Source organism: Enhydra lutris, unplaced genomic scaffold (assembly GCF_002288905.1).
Source record: "Enhydra lutris kenyoni isolate GAN:26980312 unplaced genomic scaffold, ASM228890v2 scaffoldscaffold12, whole genome shotgun sequence".
NCBI lineage: Eukaryota > Metazoa > Chordata > Mammalia > Carnivora > Mustelidae > Enhydra > Enhydra lutris.
The window spans coordinates 28,065,752-28,093,676 of record NW_019154096.1 but is presented as its reverse complement, the minus strand read 5'-3'; the positions used below and the strand labels follow the sequence as shown (position 1 = coordinate 28,093,676).

The 27,925-nt window shown below is 34.8% G+C and overlaps 1 protein-coding gene across 2 annotated transcripts in view; it reads right to left on the bottom strand.

The window, feature by feature from the left end:
• The window catches only part of LOC111144874 (adenosine kinase), a 531,020-nt gene that overhangs the window by 339,466 nt on the left and 163,629 nt on the right, over positions 1 to 27,925 (bottom strand). For both annotated transcript variants that reach the window (XM_022499443.1, XM_022499444.1), the window contains one exon: positions 11,797 to 11,875. In XM_022499443.1, coding sequence (XP_022355151.1) covers positions 11,797 to 11,875 — 79 coding nt within the window. The remainder of the gene's footprint in view (positions 1 to 11,796; positions 11,876 to 27,925) is intronic.

The following is a 27,925-nucleotide window of genomic DNA, read 5'->3' as shown; positions in this document are numbered from 1 at the left end:
CCTCTGACCCTCCCCCTTCTCATGCTCTCTCTCTCTCTCTCTCATTCTCTTGCTCTCTCAAATAAATAAATAAAATCTTTTTTTAAAAAGTCAGTTTTGTAATACTAGTAGATTTATTTCATCAACCACACATGTCTCCGGACTTTTGAGTTTTTGGGGTTTTTTTTTTAAAGATTTTATTTATTTATTTGAGAGAGAGGCAGTGAGAGAGAGCATGAGTGAGGAGAAGGTCAAAGGGAGAAGCAGACTCCCCATGGAGCTGGGAGCCCGATGCGGGACTCGATTCCGGGACTCTGGGATTATGACCTGAGCCGAAAGCAGTCGTCCAACCAACTGAGCCACCCAGGCGTCCCTTGAGTTTTCTTTTAAATTAAATGTAACATCTTATCTGTTCACTCATTCATTATGAGTTAAATAAAATTGTTGACATATTCATTATCTATGAGATTCATAACTTTACTCTTTTGAAAATATTAGGCTATAAAATTATTATAATTATTCCCATTTTTCAAAAAAAGAAACTCAAATTTGAAGAAGTTAGCTGATTTTGCCTGAGTTTTTTCTTGCCCAGCTCTGCTTAATTCCACAGCACATCCTCTACACCCCTAATCACTATGACTTGCTAAAATTTAGACTATTTGGCTTTTTACTTTGTTATCTCAAGTACCTCACCATCAAAAACACCAAAGAACATAGAAATACTCTAGAAAAGCTTTTTAAAAAGCAGGCATCTTGCAGTACCACTATATAATTTATACGGCAAAGACCATCCTTACTGTCCAACAACTAAACAAATGAGACATTTTTTTCTACCCAAAGAGGTCTGACTTTATTTTTCAGTTCAAACAAATGAATACATTATCCATAAGACATTTATTTTTAAAGTTTCTGAATTCTAACTCTAAAACAGAATGAAAAGGAATGGAACCAAAGCAAGAGTTTCATGCCCTGGATGAAATTAGAAACTGTCACTTGTAGCATTTCTTACAGAAGTCTCTTTGTTTTCCTCTTAGGCAGGAGAAACACAACCTCCAATTGTATCCATGTTTAATGCCGTAGCATAGAACAATGCACCACATTGAAATTTATAAGGTTTAAACTGGTAAAAGAATTCTTAATTTAAGGTATAAAATAAAGTTTAAGAAAAAAAAGGAAAGAAAAAAGGAAGAAAGAAAGCATAAAGAGAAGGACTAAAGGGGTAAGGAAAAGAGAAAAGGAAGGAGAAGATATATGAATTTTGCTTTACATTAAAAACCTGACAGCCTTTCTGGTGGTGATGAGTTCTCCATGAGAACATGCCCCTCACAAAGACCTTCTCCACCCATTCCCAGAATAAGAGGAAGCACAAGAATAAGTGCACAAAGGCCCAAATCCTCCTTCATGGATATGAACTGTCCAGGATGCTACAAAATCACCACCGTCTTTAGCCATGCACAAATGGTAGTTTTGTGTTTTGGCTGCTCCACTATCCTCAGCCAGCCTCCAGGAGGAAAAGCAAGGCTTACAGAAGGATGCTCCTCTGATGGAAGAAGCACTAAAAGCACCCTGAATTGACATGATATCCCAATAAACAGATGCTGAATGAAGTTAAAAAATAATAATAATAAACATAAATTTAAAAAAATTAAAAATCTGACATAATGTAGAAAAATGTCACAAATCCATTAAAATACCACTTAGAAAAACAAAACACCGCTTTCCTCACCTTATTTAGCTACTAAAATCTCTCACAATCTAATCCAACAAGGAATAAGGATTACCAAAGAAAGGAGGTATTAATTCATATTTAAATTTTTTCCAGCTGCAAAAAGAACTATTTTGAATAGTCAACTTTATTTTGTAAGCCCCAATTACTTAAAATTATTCATTAATCTTATAAGTGGCACCAACAGGAACCTCCTTTTTAATGACATAAGGTTTGACAAGCCTCTGTGTTGCATCACCATCTGCCACATCCTGCTCTGATATTTATAAATACTGCTGCGCTATTGACATTTCCACAACTGTTCCAGGTGTAAGACATTAGAATGGAGAATTCTCTTTGATCACTCCAATATCATTTCTACTTTTTAAATGTAAGGAGTCCAGACAGCTCCCAGATTCCTGGAGGTACATCTAATAAAAAGCCTTTTAATCTCTAGCTGGTTTTTTTTCGGGTAAAATAGGTCACAAAAAAAGAGATAATCAGAAATATAGATTATAGATATATATATAAATTATAGTTATATATAAATTATAGAACCACACAGATTAACAATTTTTTTAAAAGAAAAGAAATATGAAAATCTTGATTTTCAATTTTAATTTCTAGATAACTATGACTCAGTTGGAAATGCCACATGGTTCTTAAAATACCAGCTTTACAATTTTTGGTTCAACATGTTTCTATTCATCCAAATATAACTCTTGAAACTTAAAAACAAAAAAAGATTTTAGGAACTCAATGTACATAGTTCGGGAAAGCTTTAAAACACAATTCTGGGAACTAGTTCCCAACATGATGTTTGCATCAAAGAAAAAAACAAAGCACTCCCCCTCTCCTCCAGGTGAAATCCTGTATAATTATATAAATATGAACACTGGTACTTAGTTCTCTCAAAATTTAATTAAAAACAAAACAAAAACCTGGTTAAAATTTCATCAGTAGCTAAATATAAATATGGAAGATCATCTAACTAGGAAAAACATGAGAAATTGGAAAAACCAGAAAGCTGATGATCAGAGAACCAAGTTAGGAATTAAAAGACAGAAATAAAGATCTAAGAATTCAAGAAAAGACCAAGGTAAATGTTTAATGCTTATGTGAAGAAAAAATTCAGGTCCATTACTGATGGTTTTGTATATATGATTAAGGAAGAAAACCTGTAATTAGAGGCACAGGGTCATCTCTACAACCTAAAAACAAATGAGTTAAAAGGGTAAAGAACATAATACACAAATATAATAGTTTCTATAAAATGACCTGGAATACAGCAATGAAAGGAGTATTATTTTATCTCAAAGATCTCTGCTTTAAATCAGAGAAAAATATACTTTATTTACAAAGATGACAATTACTAAAGTAACAGAAAAATGGTTACTTTTTATTATTGAATAGAGAGTCATAAAAATCCACATAGCCTCAACATTTTGGAGGATGAAAGGGAGAAGAAATTTATTCTATTAAAAAGAAAACCAAAATAAGTCAATCAGAGAAAGACAATTATCATATGATCTCCCTGACATGAGGAATTTGAGAGGAAAAAATGAAACAAGATGGGATCACGAGGGAGAAAAACCATAAGAGACTCTTAATCTCACAAAACAAACTGAGGAGGGAGGGGGGTATGGAGAGGGTGGATGGGTTATGGACATTGGGGAAGGTATGTGCTATGGTGAGTGCTATGAAGTGTGCAAGCCTGACGATTCACAGACCTGTACCCCTGGGGCAAACAATACATTATATGTTAATAAAATATTAAAAGTTAGGGGCACCTGGGTGGCTCAGTGGGTTAAAGCCTCTGCCTTCGGCTCAAGTCATGATCTCAGGGTCCTGGAATTGAGCCCCACGTTGGGCTCTCTGCTCCGCGGAGAGCCTGCTCCCCCCACCCCCGTCTCCACCTGTTTCTCTGCCTACTTGTGATTTCTATCAAATAAATTTTAAAAAAATATTTTAAAAAATTAAAAATTAGATTCTAAAAAAGAAAAAAAAAAGAAAATCACAGGTCCAAAATGAAGTCACTTACGTCAAGAGCCCCACATTAGCAAACCAAGACTTAATACCTAACCTAACTACAATTTCAATACCCCCAAGAAGGTAACCTTTTAACCAGTCAACATGGAATTTCCTTGTCAGCACTAGGAAATGTAATGATAGATCTCTTTCATTGCCCTCAGAAGGACAACATTCTTTCCTAATAATTTCCTTTTTTCCGTTCCCTTTCTGCTTTTAAAAACTGTTCCTTTTTGGCAGCTCAAGAGACCTCTCCTTTACTTTTAAGATGGGATGCTGCCTGATTCACAAATTATTTAATAAAGCCAGTTAGATCTTCAATTTCAGTTTTGTTCTTTAACAATGATAATGATGATCTACTTATAGTTCAGTTAACAAAGGATAAGACACTTACAAGATTTGATTAGATACCCAGAACAAACAATGACAAACTTTTAACAACTGCAGAACATTAGAAAAATCAGTAAATCAATTTGCAAGAAGCATAAAAACAAGCAAATTTATATAACTTAAAACAACAGAGGAAAACCACATGTAGCTGGTCATCGGGCTTCTGAAAAATTCAATAATTCAGAAAAAAACATAAATGTTCAAGGATCAAAAAGGTATCAAAACATCAAGGAAAACTGCTGTCCCTAAGAAGCATGAAAGAAAGAGTTCGTTTACTCAGAACTATATTTAAAATGATGGATACTTGATTTTCCCTGACAACCTCCAATTCTTCCCAAATTGAAGCTGACTGTAAGAAGTGCAGAGAGTGTGTAAAAACACTCAAAATCTCAAACATATAGACAAGTCAAAACTGAAGTCTTCTAAGGAAGAGGGGAAAACCTCTAGTAAGGAGATGAATCAGAAGTTCCAGTTAAAACACCTGAGTTCTAATTCTATTTTGCTTAGTGATTTATCATGGCATTTTTGTCTATCTTAATCAGAATCCTCATTAAAGGACAAGACAAGACCACATTGTCTTGTCTAATAAGCTGTTGCGAGGATCTAAAAAATAAGGATCACAACAAAGCAATATAGGTAAGTTAAGTAGGCCAGGTTTAAGAAAACCAACAGCTCCAGTGTGGAAAAAGAAAACAATAGGCCACTGGCCTTAATGTAGAGTAACCAAGATTTTAGAACACTGACCCAAGAATGACATACCAGACCAAATATATATAATGATATAATAAATAATTATGGAGCAAACTAGTAGACAGCTCGAAACTCATTCAACAGAAACATCAAAAAAAAAAAAAAAAATCACCAAGCAGACCAACATATGTATTATAGAAATCCAAAAATTTCTATAGAAAGAGAGAAACATAGGAAAAAAAAATCTGAAAATACAATGGCCTAAAACTTCCCAAATTTGATGAAATACATGAATTTACACATTAAAGCCCAATGAACTCCAAGGAAGAAAATCAAAGAGATCCATACTAAAAACGTGAGCAAATTATCAAAGACAAAAAAAGAATTTTAAAAACAGAGTGAGAGAAGTGACTTTTCATGACTAAGGGGTCCTCAATAAGATTACAAGCTGATTTCTCATCAGTAACAATGGAGGACACAAAGCAGTGAGATGACATATAAACTGCTAAAAGAAAGGTCAGCCAACAGTTAGGTATCCAGCAAAACTACCCTTTATGAATAAAGAAGAAATTAAGGCATTCCCATATTTTAAAATAAGCTTAAGAAGTTTGTTAATAGTAGACTTGTCCTATAAGAAATGATAAAAGGAGTCCTTGAGACTGAAATGAAAGGACACCAGATGGTACCCTGAAGACATAACAAGAAATAAAGAACACTGGTAAAGGTAACTACATAGATAAATATAAAAGCCAGTACTACCACACTTGTGGTTTACAACTCATCTTTTATTCCTGGAGGAATTAAAAGGCAAATGAATGAAATAATAATTATAAATCCATATTAATGAATACACAATGTATAAACAATTACTGATGATAACGATATAAAGGGGGAGGATGGAAAGACAAAGGAGAGAAGTGTTTGTATGCCACAGAAACTAAGTTGGTATTATTTAAACTAGATTGTTGTAAGTTTAGTATGTTAATTGCAAGCCCCAAAGTAACCACTAAGAAAATAACTAAAACACATACACAAGAGGAAATAAGAAGAAAATCAAAATGGTACACTACCAAAAATAAAAAACATAAAAATGAGTACTTGACATGCTCTGAATTATGTCCTACCCAAATTCCTATGTTGAAGCCCTAAGCCCCAGAACTTAAGAATGCAACTATTATTTAGAGATAGAGTCTTTAAGTTAAAATGAGGCCCTTATGGTGGATCCTAAGCCAATTTTACCATTGTCATTATAAAAATAGATACAAACACAGAGAAAGATACCAGGGGTAAGCAGAGTGACAATTATGTGAAGAGAGAGCCAACAGGAGAGAGGATTCAGAAGAAATCAAAGCTGGGACATATGGGTGGTTCAGCTGGTTGAGCGGCTGGTTTCCACCCAGGTCATGATCTTGGGGTTGTGGGACTGGGGCCCCCCAAGTGGGGCTGGGGCTCCATGAAGACTGCTTGGGATTCTTCTCTCCCTCCCGCTCTGTCCCTTCCCCTGATCCTGTGCATGTCCAGTGCACACATGTGCTCACTCTTTCTTTCTCAAATAAATAAAATCATTTTTTAAAAGATTTTATGTAGTTATTTGAGAGAGAGAGAGTGAGAGAGATAATGAGAGGGGAGAAGGTGAGAGGGAGAAGCAGACGCCCTGCGGAGCTGGGAGTCCGATGCGGGACTCGATCCAGGGAGTCCGTGATCATGACTTAAGCCGAAGGCAGTGGCTTAACCAACTGAACCACCCAGGCACCCCTAAATAAAATCTTAAAAAAAAAAAAAAAAGTAGAAGAAATCAAAGCTGCTAACACCTTAATCTTGGACTTCTAATATTCAGAACTCTGATTAAACAAATTTCTCTTGGGTAACCACTCAGTCTCTGGTATTGCTATGGCATCCTGAAAAAACCAATACAGACCTATTTGAAAGTATATATTATTCTGTATTATTTACTTTTCTGTTATGTAAGTGCTACTTTTAAACAATAGGAGCAATTAACAGTGGAAATTAGCAATTTTTAAAAGTAGGGCTAATTAAATAATATGTATGAGAAAATATAATAATCATTATTTTCGTTTGTTAAAATAAATATGGCAACTTAAACTTTTTAAATTCTTTATATTAGAATTTAAATTTTATAGGCTATATTGTATATTCTTAATGTATACAAATGAAAGATTTTTTTAAAAGAAGATTAAAAACAGTTGGATTAACAGTTTTATGTTTGTGTCTCCTTTCCAATAACACTTCTCTGAACTAAATAGAACCATTAGGACAGCCTTCTTTTTACTGTGGTAAAACTGAATATAGTTCTATATAAACTTCATTTTGACTGCTCTGCCTATATCAAGGCCATATTCTTGGTGTCAGTCCTGTGATGATATCAAGCCAAATATCTCTCAATAAAAGCATTTAAGCATGGAATACCTAGGATTGTACTTACTAGCAATGGCAGGTAGTTAGATATGTTAAAATTAGTTTCAAACTCTACAAAATATCCACCTACTTTGAATCTAAATGCTTGTTGCGTATTCCAACTGTTTATCAATCATGTCCTTTGGATTGATGGATTAAATTATATATGCTTTCCATATGTAAAATGAACATCATTTCAGAAGCACACTGGTAATTTCAATTTATACTGTCAAAGTTGCAATCCAAATGAGTTACAGTTTTAGTAAAGAAATTGAGAAGGTCTTATTTAATTTGGCTGCCCTTTCGTGGTGACTTTTTTTCCCCCACCTTGAGTTATGAAGCAGTCAAATCACACAAAAATGAGACATTTGTTTGTTGTGCAAGTTTTTTCTAGTCTCCGTATGGCTTCTTCAAATACCATCAAACACTTTTGGAGAAATGGCATATAAATTTCTGTTTCAGTAAAATCTTTTTCTCCATTCTCATCCTCAGTGTATTGCCAAATTAGACAAGGACATTCTTCTTGTCTCACACTTTAAAAATATTTTACTGCAGGATATCTTTTCTAAGTCCAACAACAATTATAGCCATTTTTAAGGCACATGTCCAAGGCGGCTACCTCCTTCCATTTCTTTATGTTCAAAAATCACATTAAGTGCACCTGTACATATTGAGAAAACTGAAGTGTCCCAAAACCTTCACTATGAAAGCATCAATATCACAGGTAAGCAAATCATACCACTTTCTGGAAGTGGTATATACAAGGGGTGCAGAATACTTTTCAGATAAGATTTTTACATTTTCATTAAAGAGAAGTTTACAATGAATGAAATTTTACAAAATTTAAATTTACACTATCAAACATGCAGGTGAGGAAAATCTAGAATTGTATTTGGACATCTCAACAATATTGTTTTATATTGCCTGTGGTTGCATTAAAATCTCCAAGAATTTATCAAATCAAAGTATCAAAGACCTAATGAGAACATTTTCTTGTTGACATGATTTGCAATATCAACTGATATATGAAAATATGGTTGTTGGTCAGATCAGACAGAATGAGCTCTACACTGATTCTAAAGTGTTAACGTTTACTCTCTGTACGACTTTTAGTTCATCTTTCATAGAAGTGTTGATCTTTGCAAATAATGCTCCCTTTCAATGTCTCTGCACATTTTTCCATGGCTACCATGTAAGGTATTATTAAACCATGGAACAGGGAGAAATCCACTTAAACCTAGTATTGTGTGGGAAAATTACCTTGAAACAGTAGTAGCCTCCAAATACGTAAACATGCCAGCCATCCCAAAAGGAAAAGAACAAAAAGGGCCTACCAACCAAATGCAGAGGTTGATACTACACATTTATCCATTAAACAAACAAACAAACAAACAAAAAACAGCAAGAAGCAAGGGGAAAAGCTAAGAATCATAGTGTAATGAGTCAGGAGGCAACCAAGTTATAGGGATTTCACTAGCTGAATGTTCAAATGCCCTGTCTACTTACCTCATCAGGCTCCTCTGATGATGATGGCGTACTTATGAGAAGACAGTCACAGTTTAAGCAAGGCGCCACAAACAGTAGTGCTTAGGATCGCACATACACACTCTACTTGTTTTCTGAGAGAAACTCAAGAGCAAAGAGGCTAAAGCTTGATAATTGGTCTGCTGAACAGTCAAGGTTTTATTTGCCTTTCCTGGGTAGTGTGTATGGGGCCAGAATGAGAACATACTAAGTGTCACTAACAAGGTGTCTATTTGGGGTGATACAGTGGTACATGCTCTTGATACAGTTTTCCAACCCTTTCTATAAGTGATATTCTGATCTGTTACAATTCAGTTTTCTTTAGTCTAACCTTAGCAGTCTTGCAGGTTACAAACTTACTTGCTATTTATATACAGCACATCAGATTTGCCTATTTCCCAAGATACTTGAATATTTATTGTCTATACTTTAAAACAAGTCCTATGACTGGCTCAGTCTTATAACCTATCAGTTCACAATATATGAATTCCATCCCCCTGTTTTTTTACTTGTCTTTACAGAAGACTGAATATTTTTAAAATATTTATTACATAAAACACACATAGATACAGAAAATACATATTTCACATAGTATATATGATTAAGAACTATGTAGAATTATAAAGTGATCTATGAAAACTTAGATGATCACTGAATTTTTACCCTTTGAATAGATCTTATCCTATTTCAGAGCTATAGTTCACAGCATTTGGCAGACATTCAGTTAGTGTAGCTCTACTGAGTTGTTAGCTGCTACCTAATACTTGCTTCTTTAATAATGTAGAGTGATTGGGACGCCTGGGTGGCTCAGTTGGCTAAGCAGCTGCCTTCGGCTCAGGTCATGATCCCAGTGTCCTGGGATCGAGTCCCGCATCGGGCTCCTTGCTTGGCGGGGAGCCTGCTTCTCCCTCTGCCTCTGCCTGCCATTCTGTCTGCCTGTGCTCGCTCTCTCTCCCTCTCTCTCTGACAAATAAATAAAATAAATAAATAAATAAATAATGTAGAGTGATTGAAACAATGGAAACCTATAATCCAGTTGTTTGCTGGAGTGAAGGAGAACTCAAATGGCTAAGAAAAGTCCCAAACCAACCAAACGCTAACACGAAAACAAAACCCAATACTTTCCGTGGTAGGCTATATCCCTTTCAACTCCTTTCTGTTGTATTTGCCTACACTTTTTAGACCGCTCTAAGCTCAAACTCAATGTCCTCATTGAACAAGACTATATCAGAATTAGATACAACTAAGATTCTATCAGTGTCGTTCACTCTAAGGCTCTATTTTTTTCAGATTTTTCTCAAAATTTAGACTAGAGAGCTTAAGTTACCAGTTACTACCTAGCACAATGACAATCACATAGCAGACACTCAATAAGTATGCCTTGTAATCTACAAATGAATCATTTTTTCCTATTATTGTCTGCCAAGGAAAATCTGAGAAATCATCTTTCTAAAGGAAAGTACTTCTAATGTACTATTTTCGAAAACTCTGTGGCTATCCTAGACATAAATTATAATTTGGCAATTATGTAGTTGGATCATCAGTCAGATGGAAAGGAAATGCAGTCTCAAAATATTAGGGGAAATGAAAAGCAAAACAAGATGTTCAATTGAGAGCTAGATTGGAATTACTATTTTTAAGTGGATGAGAGCCACAATTCTGGTTGTCCAGTCCATAAATGGGTAAATTTAAGTTTTGTTAAGATGAAAAACATTCAGAAAAATGGCAAAAAAAAAAAAGCCTTCAACCCTAGTGGTTTCCAAGCTTTCTTTTTAAAAGTAGTACAATTTTGGGGCACCTGGGTGGCTTAGTGGATTAAAAGCCTATGCCTTCAGCTAGGGTCGTGGTCCCGGGGTCCTGGGATCAAGCCCCACATCGGGCTCTCTGCTCAGCGGGGAGCCTGCCTCGCCCCAACCCCCTCTGCCTGCCTCTCTGCCTACTTGTGATCCCTGTCTGTCAAATGAATAAATAAACTCTTTAAAAAATAAAAAATAAAAAAAAATAAAAGTAGTACAATTTTTATAAACATTATCACATTAATCCTTACAACTTCCAAGATAAGCTTTAACTACCACATTTACAGATGAAAGGCCAAGGAAAGATGAGTAGATTGTTCATAGCTTCAAGGGCAGTAAAGTGACAAAGCTTGAACACAAACCCAGTTCTAATGCACTCGCAGGGTCCCAAGAATAAGCCCATGCTCTTAAGCTGTTCTGTTGCCTCATTGATTGCTGAATGAGCAAATGAAATCTTTAACTTGAATCATGCTGGTATCATTGCCTACCAAAGAATTTCTAGGATCTATTTTTAAATTTATTTTTTAATTGTAGAAAAACAAACATACATAAAATTTACCTTTTTAATCAGTTTTAAGTGTATAGTGCAGTGGCATTAAGTACATTCACATTGTTGAAAAATCATCACCACTATCCATCTCTAGAACAGCTTTTCATCTTGTAAAACTGAAACTCTAATCATTAAGCAGTAACTCTCCCTTCTTGCTAACCCTTGGCAATCACCATTCCACTTTCCATCTCTATGAATCTGACAACCTGAGGTATCTTATATAAGGAGAATCATCAGTACTCAGCCTTTTGTGACTAGGTTATTTCACTAAGCATAATGCCCTCAAGATTCATCTATGTTGTACTATGTGTCACAATTTCCTTCCTTTTATAGCTCTGTGTTTTCTTTTAAGCTATTGTGAATAATGCTGCTATGAAGACGGGTATACAAATATCTCTTCAAGACCCTTCTTCCAATTCTTCTGGGTATGTAATCTATCTTAGTCTGCTCAGGCTACCATGAGTTACCATAGACTGGATGGCATAAACAATAGAAATCTATTTCTCACTGTTTTGAAGGCTTGCAAATCCAAGATCCCGGTACAGTCAATTTGGTTCCTGGAGATGACTCTCCTCCTGGCTTGTAATTTTTGTTAATTAGATGGGCAGTGATTGCTAAAAACCCAATTAAAAACCGACAAAACAATTCTATAGCAATAAAATACAGTCTAGAGTCATTTTGAATTCATTTCTTTATAACTTTTAAAATAATTAACCAACCTGTGCCACTTTCATTGAATTCTGGGTAGAGCCACCAGCATGATATTCGACCTTGAATTTTTTTATAAGTTCATCAAACCTACAAAGAAATCACAGTAGAGAAAAGATAGCATCTGTCAGTTGTCACAATGAACTTTTCTGATTAGAAGTACATTAAATCACAATTACTAAAATACTTTGAATTACATAATTATGTTGTAAGAATTGAAATATGGATGAAAAACTTTGAATTTCAATACTTATGAAATTTCTTGCACAAATCTATAATAATAAAAATTTAAAATATATAAGCTGTCCATAATTAACCATTAAACTAAAAAAGGTAAAAATAAAAATTCACAATTATAAGTAATGCATATTTTCCCATGTTAAGTGTTCTCTAAATTCCTTACAAATATATATTGTAATAACTTTAAAGTTCTAGATATCATAAAGACAATCAGCTTATAATTTAAAGAACTGGTAAACTACATTGGGTTGTTTGATTCTAAGCAAGTTGCTTGGTAATGTGATTTCTGTATCTGCCAAACAAAAGCACAGAGAGAAATGATTTAAAGCTTTGATACTTCATTATTTTGGCATCTGACAAAAGCTATAGAACTTCTTTCCAGAATAATATGTACGTTCACTACACATGAAGCTTTCCATTTAACACGATCCATGTACATCCCTCCTACTACAATATCCAGCCAAAGGACTATGGACAATGATTTGAATAAATCTCTAATTAGAGGGCACTTATTAATCTGGATCTCAAATCAATACTCCCTACATGTCTCTAACATGTTAGAGTCTGCGGGAGAAATCCAAGGGGCATAAATATGTAATTTAATTTCAAAAGGCTAACAAACTTTGGAGGGACAAAAAGATGAATACATATGAGAAAATTAGAAAACATCAAATTATTGAATAACAATATATGCAATGTAGGTAGCAAGTGCTACAGGAGATTGGTTGAAAAAGAGAGAGATTGGGATATGAGTAGAATATTCAAGGAAACTTTCAGTCTTGAAAAGTATTTTTAAACCTTTAAAAACTTTAAATATAGAAGTAGATCCTTCTACTGAAATGAAACATTTTGCAGAACCTCAAAATAAAAAAAGACAAATATAGAGATAGCTATATTAGGAATAAGAAAAATGGAGTTATACCCACTCCATACCTCCAACTGCCTTGGAATTCTATCTATAAAACCCTGAGATGCCTATAAACACAATTAGCAAACCTGCCCAGAACTCTGACAGCAGGATTTGTGTACCACTGACAATACTAACGTAATAATAACAGTAGAGAAGGCAAAGTATATAGGCACAGATGCAGAGGTGGGTAGTTGCAGTAGATCAAGGGAAGTTCTCTTCTCCTTTGTCTGAACTAGGTATCACTTAAAGAGAGATACTAGAGATTAGAGGAGAAAGGGAGAGTGACTGGATAAAGTAATCATACAGTGATCAATTGCTATCCCTCCACTTTCAAAAACCAATTCCTCCAAAGGTTTTGGATCATATTTGTAATGAGTTGAATTACAAATGGGTGATGTCCAAAAAGACATGTCCCCCAGAACCACTGAATGTAACCTTATTTGGAAAAAAGAGTCTTTGCAGATACAAGATAAGGTTCTTGATAAGAGCATGTCTCCTGTATTACCCAGGCAGGCTCTAAATCCAGTAACAAGTCTTCTTATAATAGAAGAGGAGACACATAGGAGAAGATCATGTGAAGACGGAGTCAAAGAGTACGTGATAAGCCGTAAGCCAAAAGCCAAGGAATGCCAAAACCTAGAAGAGGCAAGAAGGATTCTCCCCTAGATTCCTCAGAAGGAACACAGCCATGCCAACCCCCTTAATTCAGATGCCTACCCTCCAGAACTGTGACAGAATGGATTTTGTTACAAGCTCCCTAGTTTATGCAAGTTACAGCAATACCATCCTTTCTCACTTTCTCAAGAATCTCTTTCCTTAAGTTATAGCCTTCTTTAATCTATCATCAATTTCTCCCTTCAAACAACTACTAATGAAATAGCTATAATATTTTGGGGGGAATGAGATGGGCCTAAATTTGTTATAGTTACTAAAATCATAATAAACCAACTACAGTATATTACTAAGAACTTAGGAAAGTTTAATGGAAAATATAAAATGAAATGTCTTTCTTGTAAGGCATACAACATACTGCTCAACAGCAATCTGACTACACATCAGAATGCAGGTTGTACTACTTCCTGTGTGTTCTTGGCCACATCTATGAATCCTCTGTGTTTCACTTTTCAAAGAGCAAAGTAAACAGGAGCTAAATAGTACCCACCTCATAAACTTGTGGTAAGCATTAAAAAAATTATGATTTGAATAAAATGTTTAAAACAATAACTTTAGGCATGCAATATGTATTCTATAAATGTTAGCTCTGGAACCTAACCCTAAAACCTCAAAGGGTTCTGAGTACCCATAAGTTTTAGGAAAACTGAGCGATAGTTAAATAGTCTTCTTTCTTTCAAATATATCAAGGCCTTTAATATCCTGATATGCACATTAACGTTCAAGATGGATATAGTACACACACTTCCTAAGCTTATTTGGTCATGTAATCCTTTTTCTCCAGATCATCTAACAGAATTAATGTTTTTTAAACCAGAATAATCTAGAACCATATTGGTCTAATAAGGTAGCTACTGCCCTCCTCTAGCTATAGACATTCAAATTAAAGCTAATAAAGTATAATAAAACTTAAAATTCAGTTCATCAGTCACACCAGCCACGTTTCAAGTGCTCAACAGCCACTTGTAAATAGTGGTTATTATACCAGATACGCAAATAAAGAAAATCCCACTCTTACACAAAAGTACTATTGGATGGCGCAGGGAGTGTTCAATAACAATAAAGTAAAACAGAAGAGAAGTTTTTACTAAAAATAACGGAGTAAACATGATCAATTTTAGAGATGAAATGGACCTTAAAAAAATGCCTTCCTTTAAGAAGTGGGAAAAGTTGGGGGCTCCTGGCTGGCTCAGTCAGTTGAGCTTGTGACTCTTAATCTCGGGGTCATGGGTTCAAGTCCCACGTTGGGTGTAGAGATTACTTTAAAAAAAAAAAGAGGGATGCCTGGGTGGCTCAGTTGGTTAAGCAGCTGCCTTCGGCTCAGGTCATGATCCCAGCGTCCTGGGATCAAGTCCCACATCGGGCTCCTTGCTCATCGGGGAGCCTGCTTCTCCCTCTGCCTCTGCCTGCCATTCTGTCTGCCTGTGCTTGCTCTCTCTCCCTCTCTCTCTGACAAATAAATAAATAAAACCTTAAAAAAAAAAAAAAAGAAAGAAAAGAAAAGAAAAACAGAAATGGGAAAAGTTAGGTATAAAGTTTGAGTGGATTGCCAAACAGAGGTCACATATGGCACAATAGTGAATCAAAAGCAGAACCCTAGTATCAAAATTACTTGTTAATTACAAACACACAAAAATCAGTGTATAATTCTCCTCATTCCAGCCAATGAAGAGAGTTTTTTGTAGAAAAAAAATGTGTTTATTAACATTACTTTTGGAATCAGTTCAAGAGGTACAAAAATATCAGGACCTCACATGTCAAGATGGTTGATGAAGCATATGTTTGCTTCCTCTTCCAAGTCTTACTGGATGTCAAAAAACATGTTTTATATATATTTATACATATATATATACATGAACAAATATATAACAGCACCATTAAGTAAGTGGAGGCCATACACAGACCATAAATTTGAGAAATAATAAATCTAGCTTAACAGAAAGAAAATATAATAGCATTGACAAAGCAGTGATAGGAGACATAAAAATGAGAGTAATTCCTTTAAATACTACTTGGAATATGGTCCAACCGCTTCTACCTTATCCACAAGAGTAAAATGTTTTTATATGTTCCAATCTGTTGTTGTAAAGTCTTTCATATCCTGATAATTATGTAACTTTTTAGCCTACATGACAATTATTTTTTTTCTTTAAAAATTTTTTTGTAACAACTTTATTGAGATACAATTCACATACCATACAATTCACTCATTTAAAGTCTACAATCCAATCATTTTAAATATATTCATAATTGTGCAACCATCACCACTATCAATCTTAGAATATATTCATTAACTTATAAAGAAACCCCCATACTTTTAGTTATCAAAACCAAGTATCTCCATCCTTAAGTAACTTACTATCTCTGTGTTTTTGTCTATTCTGGACATTTCATATAAATGGAATCAAATAATATGTGTATGATTCTAGATTCTTTCACTTAGAATAACGTCATCTGTGTTCATACATGCTAGAGTTATCTATCAGCACTTTATTTCTTTTTATGGCTGAATAACGCTGTGTTATATGGATATAGCACATTTTTTACATTCACCCATCTCTGGACACATAGGTTTTTTCATCTTTTGGCTATTATGAATAATACTGTGAGGAACACTCACAAAGTTTTGTGTGGACATACTATTTTCATTTCTCCTGAGCATCTACCTAGGAGTGGAATTGTTGGGTCAGTTTAACTTCAAACTGTTAACGCTAACTGTTTAACTTTCTGAAGAACTGCTGCACTATAGTCCACTACCTGCCTAATTTTTTCTCAGAGACAATATAGAAAACCTGTCTGCCCAACTATATGAAAAAGAAGTTACCAGAAAATAAGTTTCTATAAATTAGCTTAACCACTGAGGAAATTTTTACAAATAATCAATAGTTGAAAGGATGACCTGAACAATAAAAATGGATGTGGATTAAAAATAAGATGAAAGTAAAAGAGCTGAAAACACTCAGGAAAAAAACCCCAAATCCGCAGGAAATATAAGAGATGAAAAGTATGAAAGAAAAATTAAGAGGCACAGAGAACGGATCAGGTGGCCCAAGGTCCATTTAAGAAGAATGATGGGAGGGCACCTGGGTGGCTCAGTGGGTCAAAGCCTCTGCCTTCGGCTCAGGTCATGATCCCAGGGTCCTGGGATCGAGCCCTGCATCGGGCTCTCTGCTCCACGGAAAGCCTGTTTCCTCCTCTCTCTCTGCCTGCCTCTCTGCCTACTTGTGATCTCTGTCTGTCAAATAAATAAATAAAATCTTTAAAAAAAAAAAAAAAGAAGAAGAAGAAGAAGAATGATGGGGAGACTAGCGATAAGAAATACTAGAAAAAAAGTTTTCAAAAGAGAACAAACACATAATCTTCGGATTTGTCCAAATATGATACAATTCTATTAGGAAGGGGACTAGGATCTATACTTGGACAATACCTTGTTCAATTTCAGAACTCTTCATATTAAAAGAAAACCTTAAGAACTTCTAGAGTGAAAAATGACAGATAATCTGAAAAGGAATAAGAATCAGAATACACCAAACTTCTTAAAGAAGACAAGATGCAAAAAAAAAAAAAAAAAAAAAGTATATTCTACATTAGAAGAAAAAAAGATTTTCCAAATAGAATTCAATATCCACTCATGGTATTAACTTATAAGGGAAAAATAAACTTCACATGTAAGTGTTGTTTTGCCTTGCTTTTATAAAAGAAAAATTACTAAATTGGAGGTGTAACAATTAGAAAGAAGCATAAGAAAGAAGACAGCATAGATTATGGGGAAGAAAAAAAAAAGGAATGAAAAAGTGAGAATGAGTGTATGACTTTGGAAAAGTAGAGGAATCCAAAAAGAAATCTGAAGAGAGCCCATTACATCTTGTTACATGTAAAATTCTCCCTTAAGTAGCAAAAATTTTAATAACAAAGGAATATAGATTCTATCCTATGAATCCTTCCAATCAAGCTCCTTGGTTCTACAGAGAATAATAGTTACCTCATTATTTGGTAATGAGGTTTTGGTTGGTTTTCAATTTTAGAATCTATGCTGAGATACAACATGTAACATTTAATTACAGTTGCAAACATTTGTAACATTTAATAACATTTATGAAATGTAAAAATATTATATATAACACTGACATTTTGAAGATGAGAAAGCAGAGAAATGAGGGGCGCCTGGGTGGCTCAGTGGGTTAAGCCGCTGCCTTCGGCTCAGGTCATGATCTCAGGGTCCTGGGATCGAGTCCCGCATCAGGCTCGCTGCTCAGCGGGGAGCCTGCTTCCCTCTCTCTCTCTCTCTCTCTCTCTGCCTGCCTCTCCATCTACTTGTGATCTCTCTCTCTGTCAAATAAATAAATAAAACCTAAAAAAAAAAAAAAAAAAAGCAGAGAAATGAAAAAGTTTACTAATTTTCTTTCCTTCAGTTAAAGAGTCCCTAAATATCTCAAATATTAATAATCAACTTTTCAAAAGAGGTTTTAAGTATTTGTTTAAAATCATTAAATCAATCATTAGAAAAATCAAAATACGTAAAAAGCATAAAGAAGGCAATGAGGAAGGAAAAAGAAAAAAGTCTAAGTGCACTATATTCTTCATCCTCCAGCAGAGAATCAATAGACGTAAATTTGTTAAAGAATGGGACATAACCACATTAAGTAAATTTATAATGATAAGCTAAAAACATTAACGGTTAATATTTGTAGCTCCATGGAGTGGAGAAGGAGGGAAGTTACTTTGTTGGGCTTTCTTTAGTTTTGTTTTTTATAAATTTCTTAAGGCTATCTAAAATAAATATGCAATTTTTAAAAGTTATAAAGTGAACAGTTGTGTAACCTCCAGAACCATTATCACTATACATACATACATAGACAAACAGATAACGATATATGTATGCTTGACCATCTCTGGGCTCTTAATTCTGACTCATTGATATGTATGTCTACCCTGCACAAACTGCATTTTGTCTTAATTACTATTGTCTTATAAGTCTTAATGAAAAACAAATACCTTCACTTTGTTCTTCTTCATGAGTGCTTTGAAAATTCTTTTTTTTTTTAAAAAAAAAGATTTTATTTATTTATTTGACAGAGATCACAAGTAGGCAGAGAGGCAGGCAGAGAGATAGAGAGAGAGGAGGAGGAAGCAGGCTCCCTGCTGAGCAGGGAGCCCGATGCAGGGCTCCATTCGAGGACCCTGGGATCATGACCTGAGCCAAAGGCAGAGGCGTTAACTCACTGAGCCACCCAGGTGCCCCTGAATATTCTTGGTCCTTTGTACCTCCATATAAATATATCAATTTCCAAAAAACAGTTTGCAGAGATTTTGACTAGGAGTGCATTAAAAATAGATAGATAGATAGATAGATAGATAGATAGATAGATAGATATGGGAAAGTGATAACCTTTCCAATATTAAACTGTCTAATCCTTGTCTAATCACACTGTACATCACAATACATTTATCTAGGTCTCTTATATTTCTCAATTAGTTTCACAATTTTTGCCAAAAATCTTGCATATCTTTTATTAGAGTCACTATTTCATACTTCCTTTGTTTTAGTACTACTGTGATATTTGTTTAAACTTAATTTTTATTTGTTGATGGTATTTAGAAATAGAATTATTTTTTTCTAAAGACTTATTTATTCATTTTAAAGAGAGAGAGCAAGAGTGGGGGAGGGGGGCAGAGAGGGAGAGAAACCCAAACAGACTCTGCACTGAGCATGGAGCCTGACGTAGGGCTTGATCTCACGACCCTGAGATCAGACATGTGCCAAAACCAAGAGTCGGACACTTAATGAACTAAGCCAACCAGCAGCCCCAGAAATATAATTCTTTATATAATAATTTTTATCTATCCAGTGGCTAATATCTCTATTTAATTCCAATAATTTATGTTTTTGCCATATATACATAATAATTTGTGAACAATAACTATTTTTTTTCTCTCCTTTCTTCCCTCCCCCTCTCTTTTTCTTGCCTTAGTTCAGATTCAGGACCTCCAGCATAACACATATAAATAATAGTGGGTAGTAATAGTTATAAGGGGGCAAACTTAGTCTTATTCCAAATTTTGACCTAATAAATTCTAACGAATCCTGATGAAAGGCAGGTAAATCCATTTCCCAAAGCTAGAAGTCTTAGAGAGAAGTGTTTAATTTTTCACTTTATTTTTACTGTATGTATGAACTGCTTCTACTAAAGAGTTAATTTTTTATATGTTAGACCTGTATCTACTGATATTTCCATATATTTCAATTTAGAAATATTAAGTTATCAAAACACACAATATAATCCAATGATCAAAATAAACCTGTGTATATTACAAACAAAATCCCCCCCCCACACACACACACTAATCTGGAAAAGTACAACCAAGGTGTTAACAGTGGTTAGCTCCAAAGTAGGAACCAGTATGGATATTATAGACATTTATTTTGAGTGTGTAATAAGCATATAAACTGCTTTGCAACAAAATTATTTTTTTAATCTACTTCATTTTATAATGGAAGAACATAACAATTTTCCATACAATTATCTAAAAACTACGTATAGAACAAAGCTGAATAAAAAACACAGCAGAGAAGTGAGTGATTCTGAATGAAAGAAGCAGGGAAAATTTAACATTTGAACTGAATTTGACAGATAAGGGAGAAAAAATATTCAGAACTGAGGGTAAAACAAAAACATGACATATGCTGAGGAACAATTTAAACACAGAATAAAACATAGGCCAAAATCAAAGTAGTAAAAACTGGCAACGAAAACGCAACTGTCTCTGCCAGGCTAATAAAATTAGACATTATTCACTAGGCAAGCAGAAATTACTAAAATCTGACTGCTAATAGTGTGAAAGGCAGACTTGTTTGTAAAAATGGTGACAGCACTGTTTGGAGGACAATGTAGAATAAGAGAGGCAGACTGTCACCTTTCAAATAGTTCATACCAAAGATGAGCTGTTGAGCTAAGGCACTAGAGAGAAATTAAACTGACGAAGCATTTCTGAGGTTGAAGACATAACATGTGATAAACAGTTGGAAGTGGAAGATGTGGTAGAGCGATGGCAATTCTGAGATTTCTAGATTGGATGACCAGGTGGATGATGCTGAGAAAGGAAATACAAGAGAGAAGAAAATTGTACTGAGCAAAGAGAATTCCTACATAGTGATAAACCAAGAAACATTTCTATTTAGGGAAATGATTCCAATGAGGCAAGATTTGTTGCCTTTCATCTCTTGCAGGGAAAGGATACGTAAGTTACATCTTGGTTTTCTCCATATACTTTTCTAGCCGATACAAAATTTTCTGTTTGTCTGTGAATGGTCTACCTTGTCTGGGTCAAAATTGTCAAGGCGGCCAATGGAAAATGCTGGGGAAAGGTGAAGGACTGGGTATCTCTAATGAATAAAATAAAAAATTCAGGCTGAAACATTAATGAGCCTCAAAACTCAGAGTATAACTTGATAGGTAAATAATCTAATCAACTGTGTAAAAATCTTAAAAGTTGTTTAGGGATGAAATTGTTTAATAGCTTTACATGTCACAGAAACTTCAACATATTTCCATTATGTGGTGTGTGTGTGTGTGTGTGTGTGTGTGTGTGTGTGTATTTTTTTTTTTAAAGAGAGGGAGAGGGAGAGAGAGAATTTTAAGCAGGATCCATGTCCAGTGCAGAGCCCAACATAGAGTTCAGTCTCACCACCTGATATCATGCCTTGAGCTGAAACCAAGAGTCAGACTCTTTTTTTTTTAAGACTTTATTTATTTATTTGACATAAAGAGAGATCGCAAGTAGGCAGAGAGGCAGGGTGGGGGGGGGGAGCAGGTTCCCTTCTGAGCAGAGAGCCCAATGCCAGGCTCGATCCCAGGACCCTGAGACCATGATCTGAGCTCAAGGCATACGCTTAACCCACTGAGCCACCCAGGCGCTCTAAGAGTCAGACTTAAGAGTCTGTCTTAACTGAGTGGGCCACCCAGGTGCCCCTCCATTATGTAATTTCTTTTCTGCAGGGAATAAAGTGTGGCAATTTTAGTACCCGATAAATTCATTCTTACTTTCTCCTTTTGGTTAAATTTCTTTGTCTGAATGGAATGGGCATATCAAATACTTCAATCAAATGACTGACAGGAATGAAAGAACAGTAGCTGATCCATTTTCCTACTAGCACTCTATTTGTGAAACCCAAATTAATAAAAATAAACAGCTTTCATAATGTTTAAAAACTTCCTAGAGGAAAAACCGTATTCAGTACTTATCAAACTTCTAGATGACAGATTCCAGATAATGGAAAGAAAAAAGAATAAAAACAAACTTGATAATATAAAAATATTTAAACTTGATATATTTTCTATATGAAAGCAAAACTGAACAAATAAAAAATTTTAAATATAAAGATGTTTAGCAATATGGAAAATGGTTATATTTACTTATATATTTTTTAAAAACATTTTAAATATTATTTTACATATTTTAGTTTTAATTTATTAGTTCAATTTTTAAATGTTCAATTAGTTCAATTTTTAAATGTTGCAATCAGACAACAAAAGAAATAAAAGGCATTCAAAATGGCAAAGAAGAAGTCAGACTCTCATTCTTCACAGATGACATGATAGTTTATGTGGAAAACCTGAAAGACTCCACCCACAAATTACTGGAACTCATACAATTCAGCAATGGGGCAGGATACAAAATCAATGCATAGAAATCAGCTGCTTTTCTATACACTAATAATGTAACTGTAGAAAGAGAAATTAAGGAATCAATTCCATCCACAATAGCAACAAAAACTGTAAGACACCTAGGAATAAAACTAACCAAAAAGATAAAGGATCTATACTCTAGAAACTACAGAACACTTATGAAAGAAATTGAGAAAGACACTAAAATTCCATGCTCATGGACTGGAAAAATAAACATTGTTAAAATGTCTATCTTGCCCCAAGCAATTTACACTTTCAATGCCATTTTTCAATCCTAAAATTTGTATGGAACCAGAAAAAACCCCAAACCGCCAAGGGAATGATGAAAATGAAAAACAAAGCTGTGGGTATCACGTTACCTAACTTCAAGTTACATTACAAAGCTGTGATCACCAAAACAGCATGGTATTGGCATAAAAACAGACACATAGACCCATGGAACAGAACAGAGACTTCAGAAATGGAATCCCAACTCTATGGTCAACTAATGCTTGAGAAATCAGAAAAAATATTCAATATAAAAAACACAGTCTCTTCAATAAGTAGTGCTGGGAAATTAGACAGCTACATATAGAAGAATGAAACTGGACTATTCCCTTACATCATACATAAAGATAAACTCAAAATGGATGAAAAACCTTAATGTAAGACAGGAATCCCATCAAAATCCTAAAGGAGAACATAGGCAGTAACCTCTTCGACATCGGCCACAGTAACTTCTTTCAAGACCAGTCTCCAAAGGCAAGGGAAACAAGAGCAAGAATGAACTTTTGGGACTTCATCAAGATAAAAGCCTTCTGCACAGCAAAGGAAATAGTCAACAAAACTAAGAAGCAACCCACAAAATGGGGGAAGATATTTGCAAATGACATTACAGATAAAAGGCTGATATCCAAGATCTATAAAGAACTTCTCAAACTCAACACTCAAAAAAAAAACAAATAACCCAGTCAAAAAACGGGCAGAAGACATGAACAGACACTTCTCCAAAGAAGACATACAAATGGCTAATAGAAACAAGAAAAAATGCTCTACATCATTAGCCATCAGGGAAATACAAATCAAAACCACAATAAGATACCACCTTAAACCAATTAGAATGGCAAAAATCAACAAAACAGGAAACAACAAATGTTGGCAAGGATGTGGAGAAAGGGGAACCCTCCTACAATGTTGGTGGGAAAGCAAGCTTGTGCAGCCACTCTGGAAAACAGTATGGATTCCTCAAGACGTTAAAAATAGAGCTATCCTACCACCCAGCAATTGCACTACTAGATATTTACCCCAAAGATACAGAGGTAGTAAAAAGAAGAGGCACATGCACCCCAATGTTCATAGCAGCAAAGTCCACAACAGCCAAAATATGGAAGGAGCCGAGATGCCTTTTAACAGATGAATGGATAAAGAAGATGTGGAATATATACACAATGGAATACTACTCAGCCAACAGAAATGATGTATACCCACCATTTGTACTGACATGGATGGAACTGGAGATTATGTTAAGTGAAGTAAGTCAAACAGAGAAAGACAATTATCATACGGTTTCAACTCATATGTGGAACATAAAAAATAGCACAGAGGACCATAGGGAAAGGAAGGGAAATCTGAAGGGGGAGAAATTAGAGAGGGAGACGAACCATAAGACTATGGACCCCGGAAAATAAACTGAGGGTTTCAGTGAGGAGGGAGTAACAGGGTGAAGGGTATTAAGGAGGGCACATGTTATGATATGCACTGGGTGTTACACATAATTAATGAATCATTGAATACTACATCAAAAACTAATGATGTACCATACTGTGGCTAACTGAACGTAATAATAATTTAAAAAACAATAGTAAGGGATTGTATAAATACATTTGGTAGTTTCCTGTGATCAAGTACTACATGGCCATTACTTGATGTAAAAAAATTAGTATGGAAAACTTTTACAATATACATCTGGGATATTTACACCCAAGGATTAATAGGAATTAACCCTTAGGAAATATAAAATTTTGTTCTTTATGTTTTTCTGTTTGCATCCTATAATAAATGCATATTACTTTTAAAACAAGAAAAATTTAAATATTATTTTATGTATTTTAGTTTAATTTAATAAATTAGTTCAATTTTTAAATGTTATTTTAATATTCTCATACAGAAGAGAAATTAAAATGTTAGGCTCAGACAAGTGGACAAATTAACAAAAAACAAAAGAGAAGTGATAAATGTTCAAAACAATCAGAGATGCATTTAACACATTCATTATTTTTCTTTAGAAATTAACAAAATGGCAAGAAGAAAATACATTAACATGCCAATGGCATTCTTAATTTATTTTTAAAAAGATTGTATTAATTTGAGAAAGAGAGAGAGAGCCTGAGCAAAGAGGACAGGGAGAGGGAGTGGGAGAAGCAGGCTCCCCATTGAGTGAGAAGCCCAGTGCAGGGCTAAATTCCAGGACCCTGGGATCATGACCTGAGCCAAGGCAGACTCTTTTTTTTTTTTTTTTTTTAATTATTTATTAATTTGACAGAGAGAGAGATCACAAGTAGGCAGAGAGGCAGGCAGAGAGAGAGGGAAGCAGGCTCCCTGCTGAGCAGAGAGCCCGATGCGGGGCTCGATCCCAGGACCCTGGATCATGATCTGAGCTGAAGGCAGAGGCTTAACCCACTGAGCCACCCAGGTGCTGCTGATATTTTTTATGTAAGCCTTTTCTTTTCTTTTTATTTCCTACAATGTGATCATGTGCTTATATTCATTTTATAATGACAGTATTTTTACTAAAGAAAACTTTACATTACAAAGTAATGTCACTGGAATGTAATTCAGAATTTCCTTTGGACTAACCTTATGGAAAAAGCAAAAAGCAACATACCACATACACTTAAAGAAGTCTGAATACTTACTCTGACAATGAAAAGGAGAATTTAAATTATAAGTAATGCTTTCAGTCTCATATCACATATTATTAAATACCTTATAAACAGTTGATAACTCCTGACAATTAATAAGATAGCTATCTTTGTGTCTGTTCTGTTCTTTGAGAAAAAAGTAAAATACAAGGAAGTAGAGAAGCTTTCAAACACTAATGTTTGATAGGTAGGCAAAGCTATGACTAATCACAGTTTTCTGATGCTCAGATTAATATTAAATCCTTTGAGATACAGTATCACCTCAGCATGGTACTATACAAAAGAAAAGGTATCAAATGAAATGATCAAATACAGAAATTTAAAGTCTACTAAAAGACAGTACTGGCTTCTGGTAAAAATAAAAAAAATATTGATGATCATAAGCATGCTACCAGCAGCAGCACACAGTTTCCAGTTGTGGAAAGTTGGGCAGTAACTAAATGGCTAACTTAAACACAAGCAAAGTAACATAATCTATCCATTAGAATGAAAGCCCCTTGCATGTACACCCTAACGTTTATAGAAGCAATGTCCACAATAGCCACACTATGGGAAGAGCCTAGATGTCCATCAACAGATGAATAGATAAAGAAGATGTGGTGTGTATATATACACAATGGAATATTATGAAGCCATCAAAAAAACCCCCACAAAATCTTGCCATTTGCAGTCATATGGGTGGAACTAGAGGGTACAAATAAGTCAATCAGAGAAAGACAATTGTCATATGATCTCACTGATATGAGGAATCTGCGAAACAAGACAAAGGATCATAGCGGAAAGGAGGGAAAAATGAAATAAGATGAGACCAGAGAGGGAGACAAACCATAAGAAGCTCTCAATCTCAGGAAACAAATTGAGGGTTGCTAGAGGGAAGGAGGGTGGGAGGGATGGGGTGGCTGGGTGATGGATACTAGGGAGTGCATTTGGTATGGTGAGTGCTGTGAACTGTGTAAGACTGATGAATCACAAACCTGTACCCCTGAAACAAATAATACATTATATGTTAATAAATAAAAATTTTTAAAAAGAATAAAAGCCCCTTTAAGCATTAAAATCAAGGTACAACTATTAATAGAAACAAATGTAGGAAGGTATAATACAAAGAGATTCACCTGGGTGGGGAGGAAGGGATGGGGTGGCTGGGTTATGGACATTGGAGTATGTGCTATGGTGAGCACTTGTGAAATGTGTAAGACTGATGATTCACAGACTGTTCCCCTGGGGCAAATAATACATTTTATGTTAATAAAAAATAAAAATTTTTAAAAAGAAAAAAAAAGATTCACATTTTCAAAAGCAGTAACTGTACTAAGTACAACATGAGCCAAAAATTATGAAAGGTCAGTAACTGAAAATTTTAATGGAACAGAATTAATTGATGCTATACTGAAAAGAGAGCAGCTAGACTTCACTGCTTGTCATTAAAGTGCCCTGACTGTTTCCTAAGACTTCCAAACAGTTTCCACTTTACAGAGTGAGGAACAAACTGTAATTGATGTTTCAATGCACTTTAAGAGGTAGATTAGTAACAGTATAAACACACGCAATGTCTAACACAATTAATATAATGAAATAAGCATACGCTGCTTCGAAAATCTAGCACTCATGAATAAAGAATACCCAGTACACAAGAGTAAAGAAAATCAGGAGTCTGAAAGGTAAGCATGACACCATTTGTTAGAAGATGATAATGAAACAATGTATATTCACTATACTACAGGAAAACAATCCCAGGACACTTAATTCCAATGACCATGATCCACACACAAAAATCTAAATGAAAAAGTAAAGCCCTACTCTTGCAATCTAAGCATCAAAATTCTCTAGTTCAATTTCAATGAAAGTTTCAAAATCTATCTTCATTCAGTTCTTAAAAGGTTAAGAAATTTCTTTCAAATAATCTCTTTTTTAAAGCCTAAAAAATTACCCCGGCAATACTGTAAATTAGCAGGACAAATGGCAAACAAATAAATGTGAGAAATTTAATAAGAAATTTAGAAATACAAACTTTTTATTTTCTGACATTCCCGAAAACAGTGACTTATTATCAAGCTATGGTATTTATTTTTATGTTACGTAACATTAATTCCTGAAAAGTCTGACAACCTATGTTTACTCTAAACAGGTCATAGTGAGTCTAACAAATAAGGGTACCAAAACACTGTTCATAATTTGATTTAAATATGATTGACCAAATGTTTCAAGAATATTGTTATAGACTCTCTTTTTTTTTTTTTAAGATTTTATTTATTTATTTGACACAGAGAGAGATCACAAGTAGGGACAGAGGCAGGCAGAGAGGGAGGAGGAAGCAGGCTCCCCGCTGAGCAGAGAGACTGATGCGGGGCTCGATCCCAGTACCCTGAGACCATGACCTGAGCTAAAGGCAGAGCCTTAAGGCACTGAGCCACCCAGGTGCCCCTGTTATAGACTTTTTAATATTTATTGTAAGTATTAACTTTGAGAAGGATATACTATCCCTCAATATTTTAAGAAACCCTCCAAACTCAACAGTGAGAAAAAAAATCCAGTAAAAATTGGGCAAAAGATTAATAGAAACATTTCCAAAGAAAAGATACAGATGGCAAATTTAGCATAGATTTTAATATGATTAGTCATCAGGGAAAATCCAACTGAAAACCATAAGGAAATACATCTATTAGAATGGCTTTAAAAAAAACTGGCAATACTAAGTGCTGATGAGGATGTGGAGAAACTGTAACTTCCA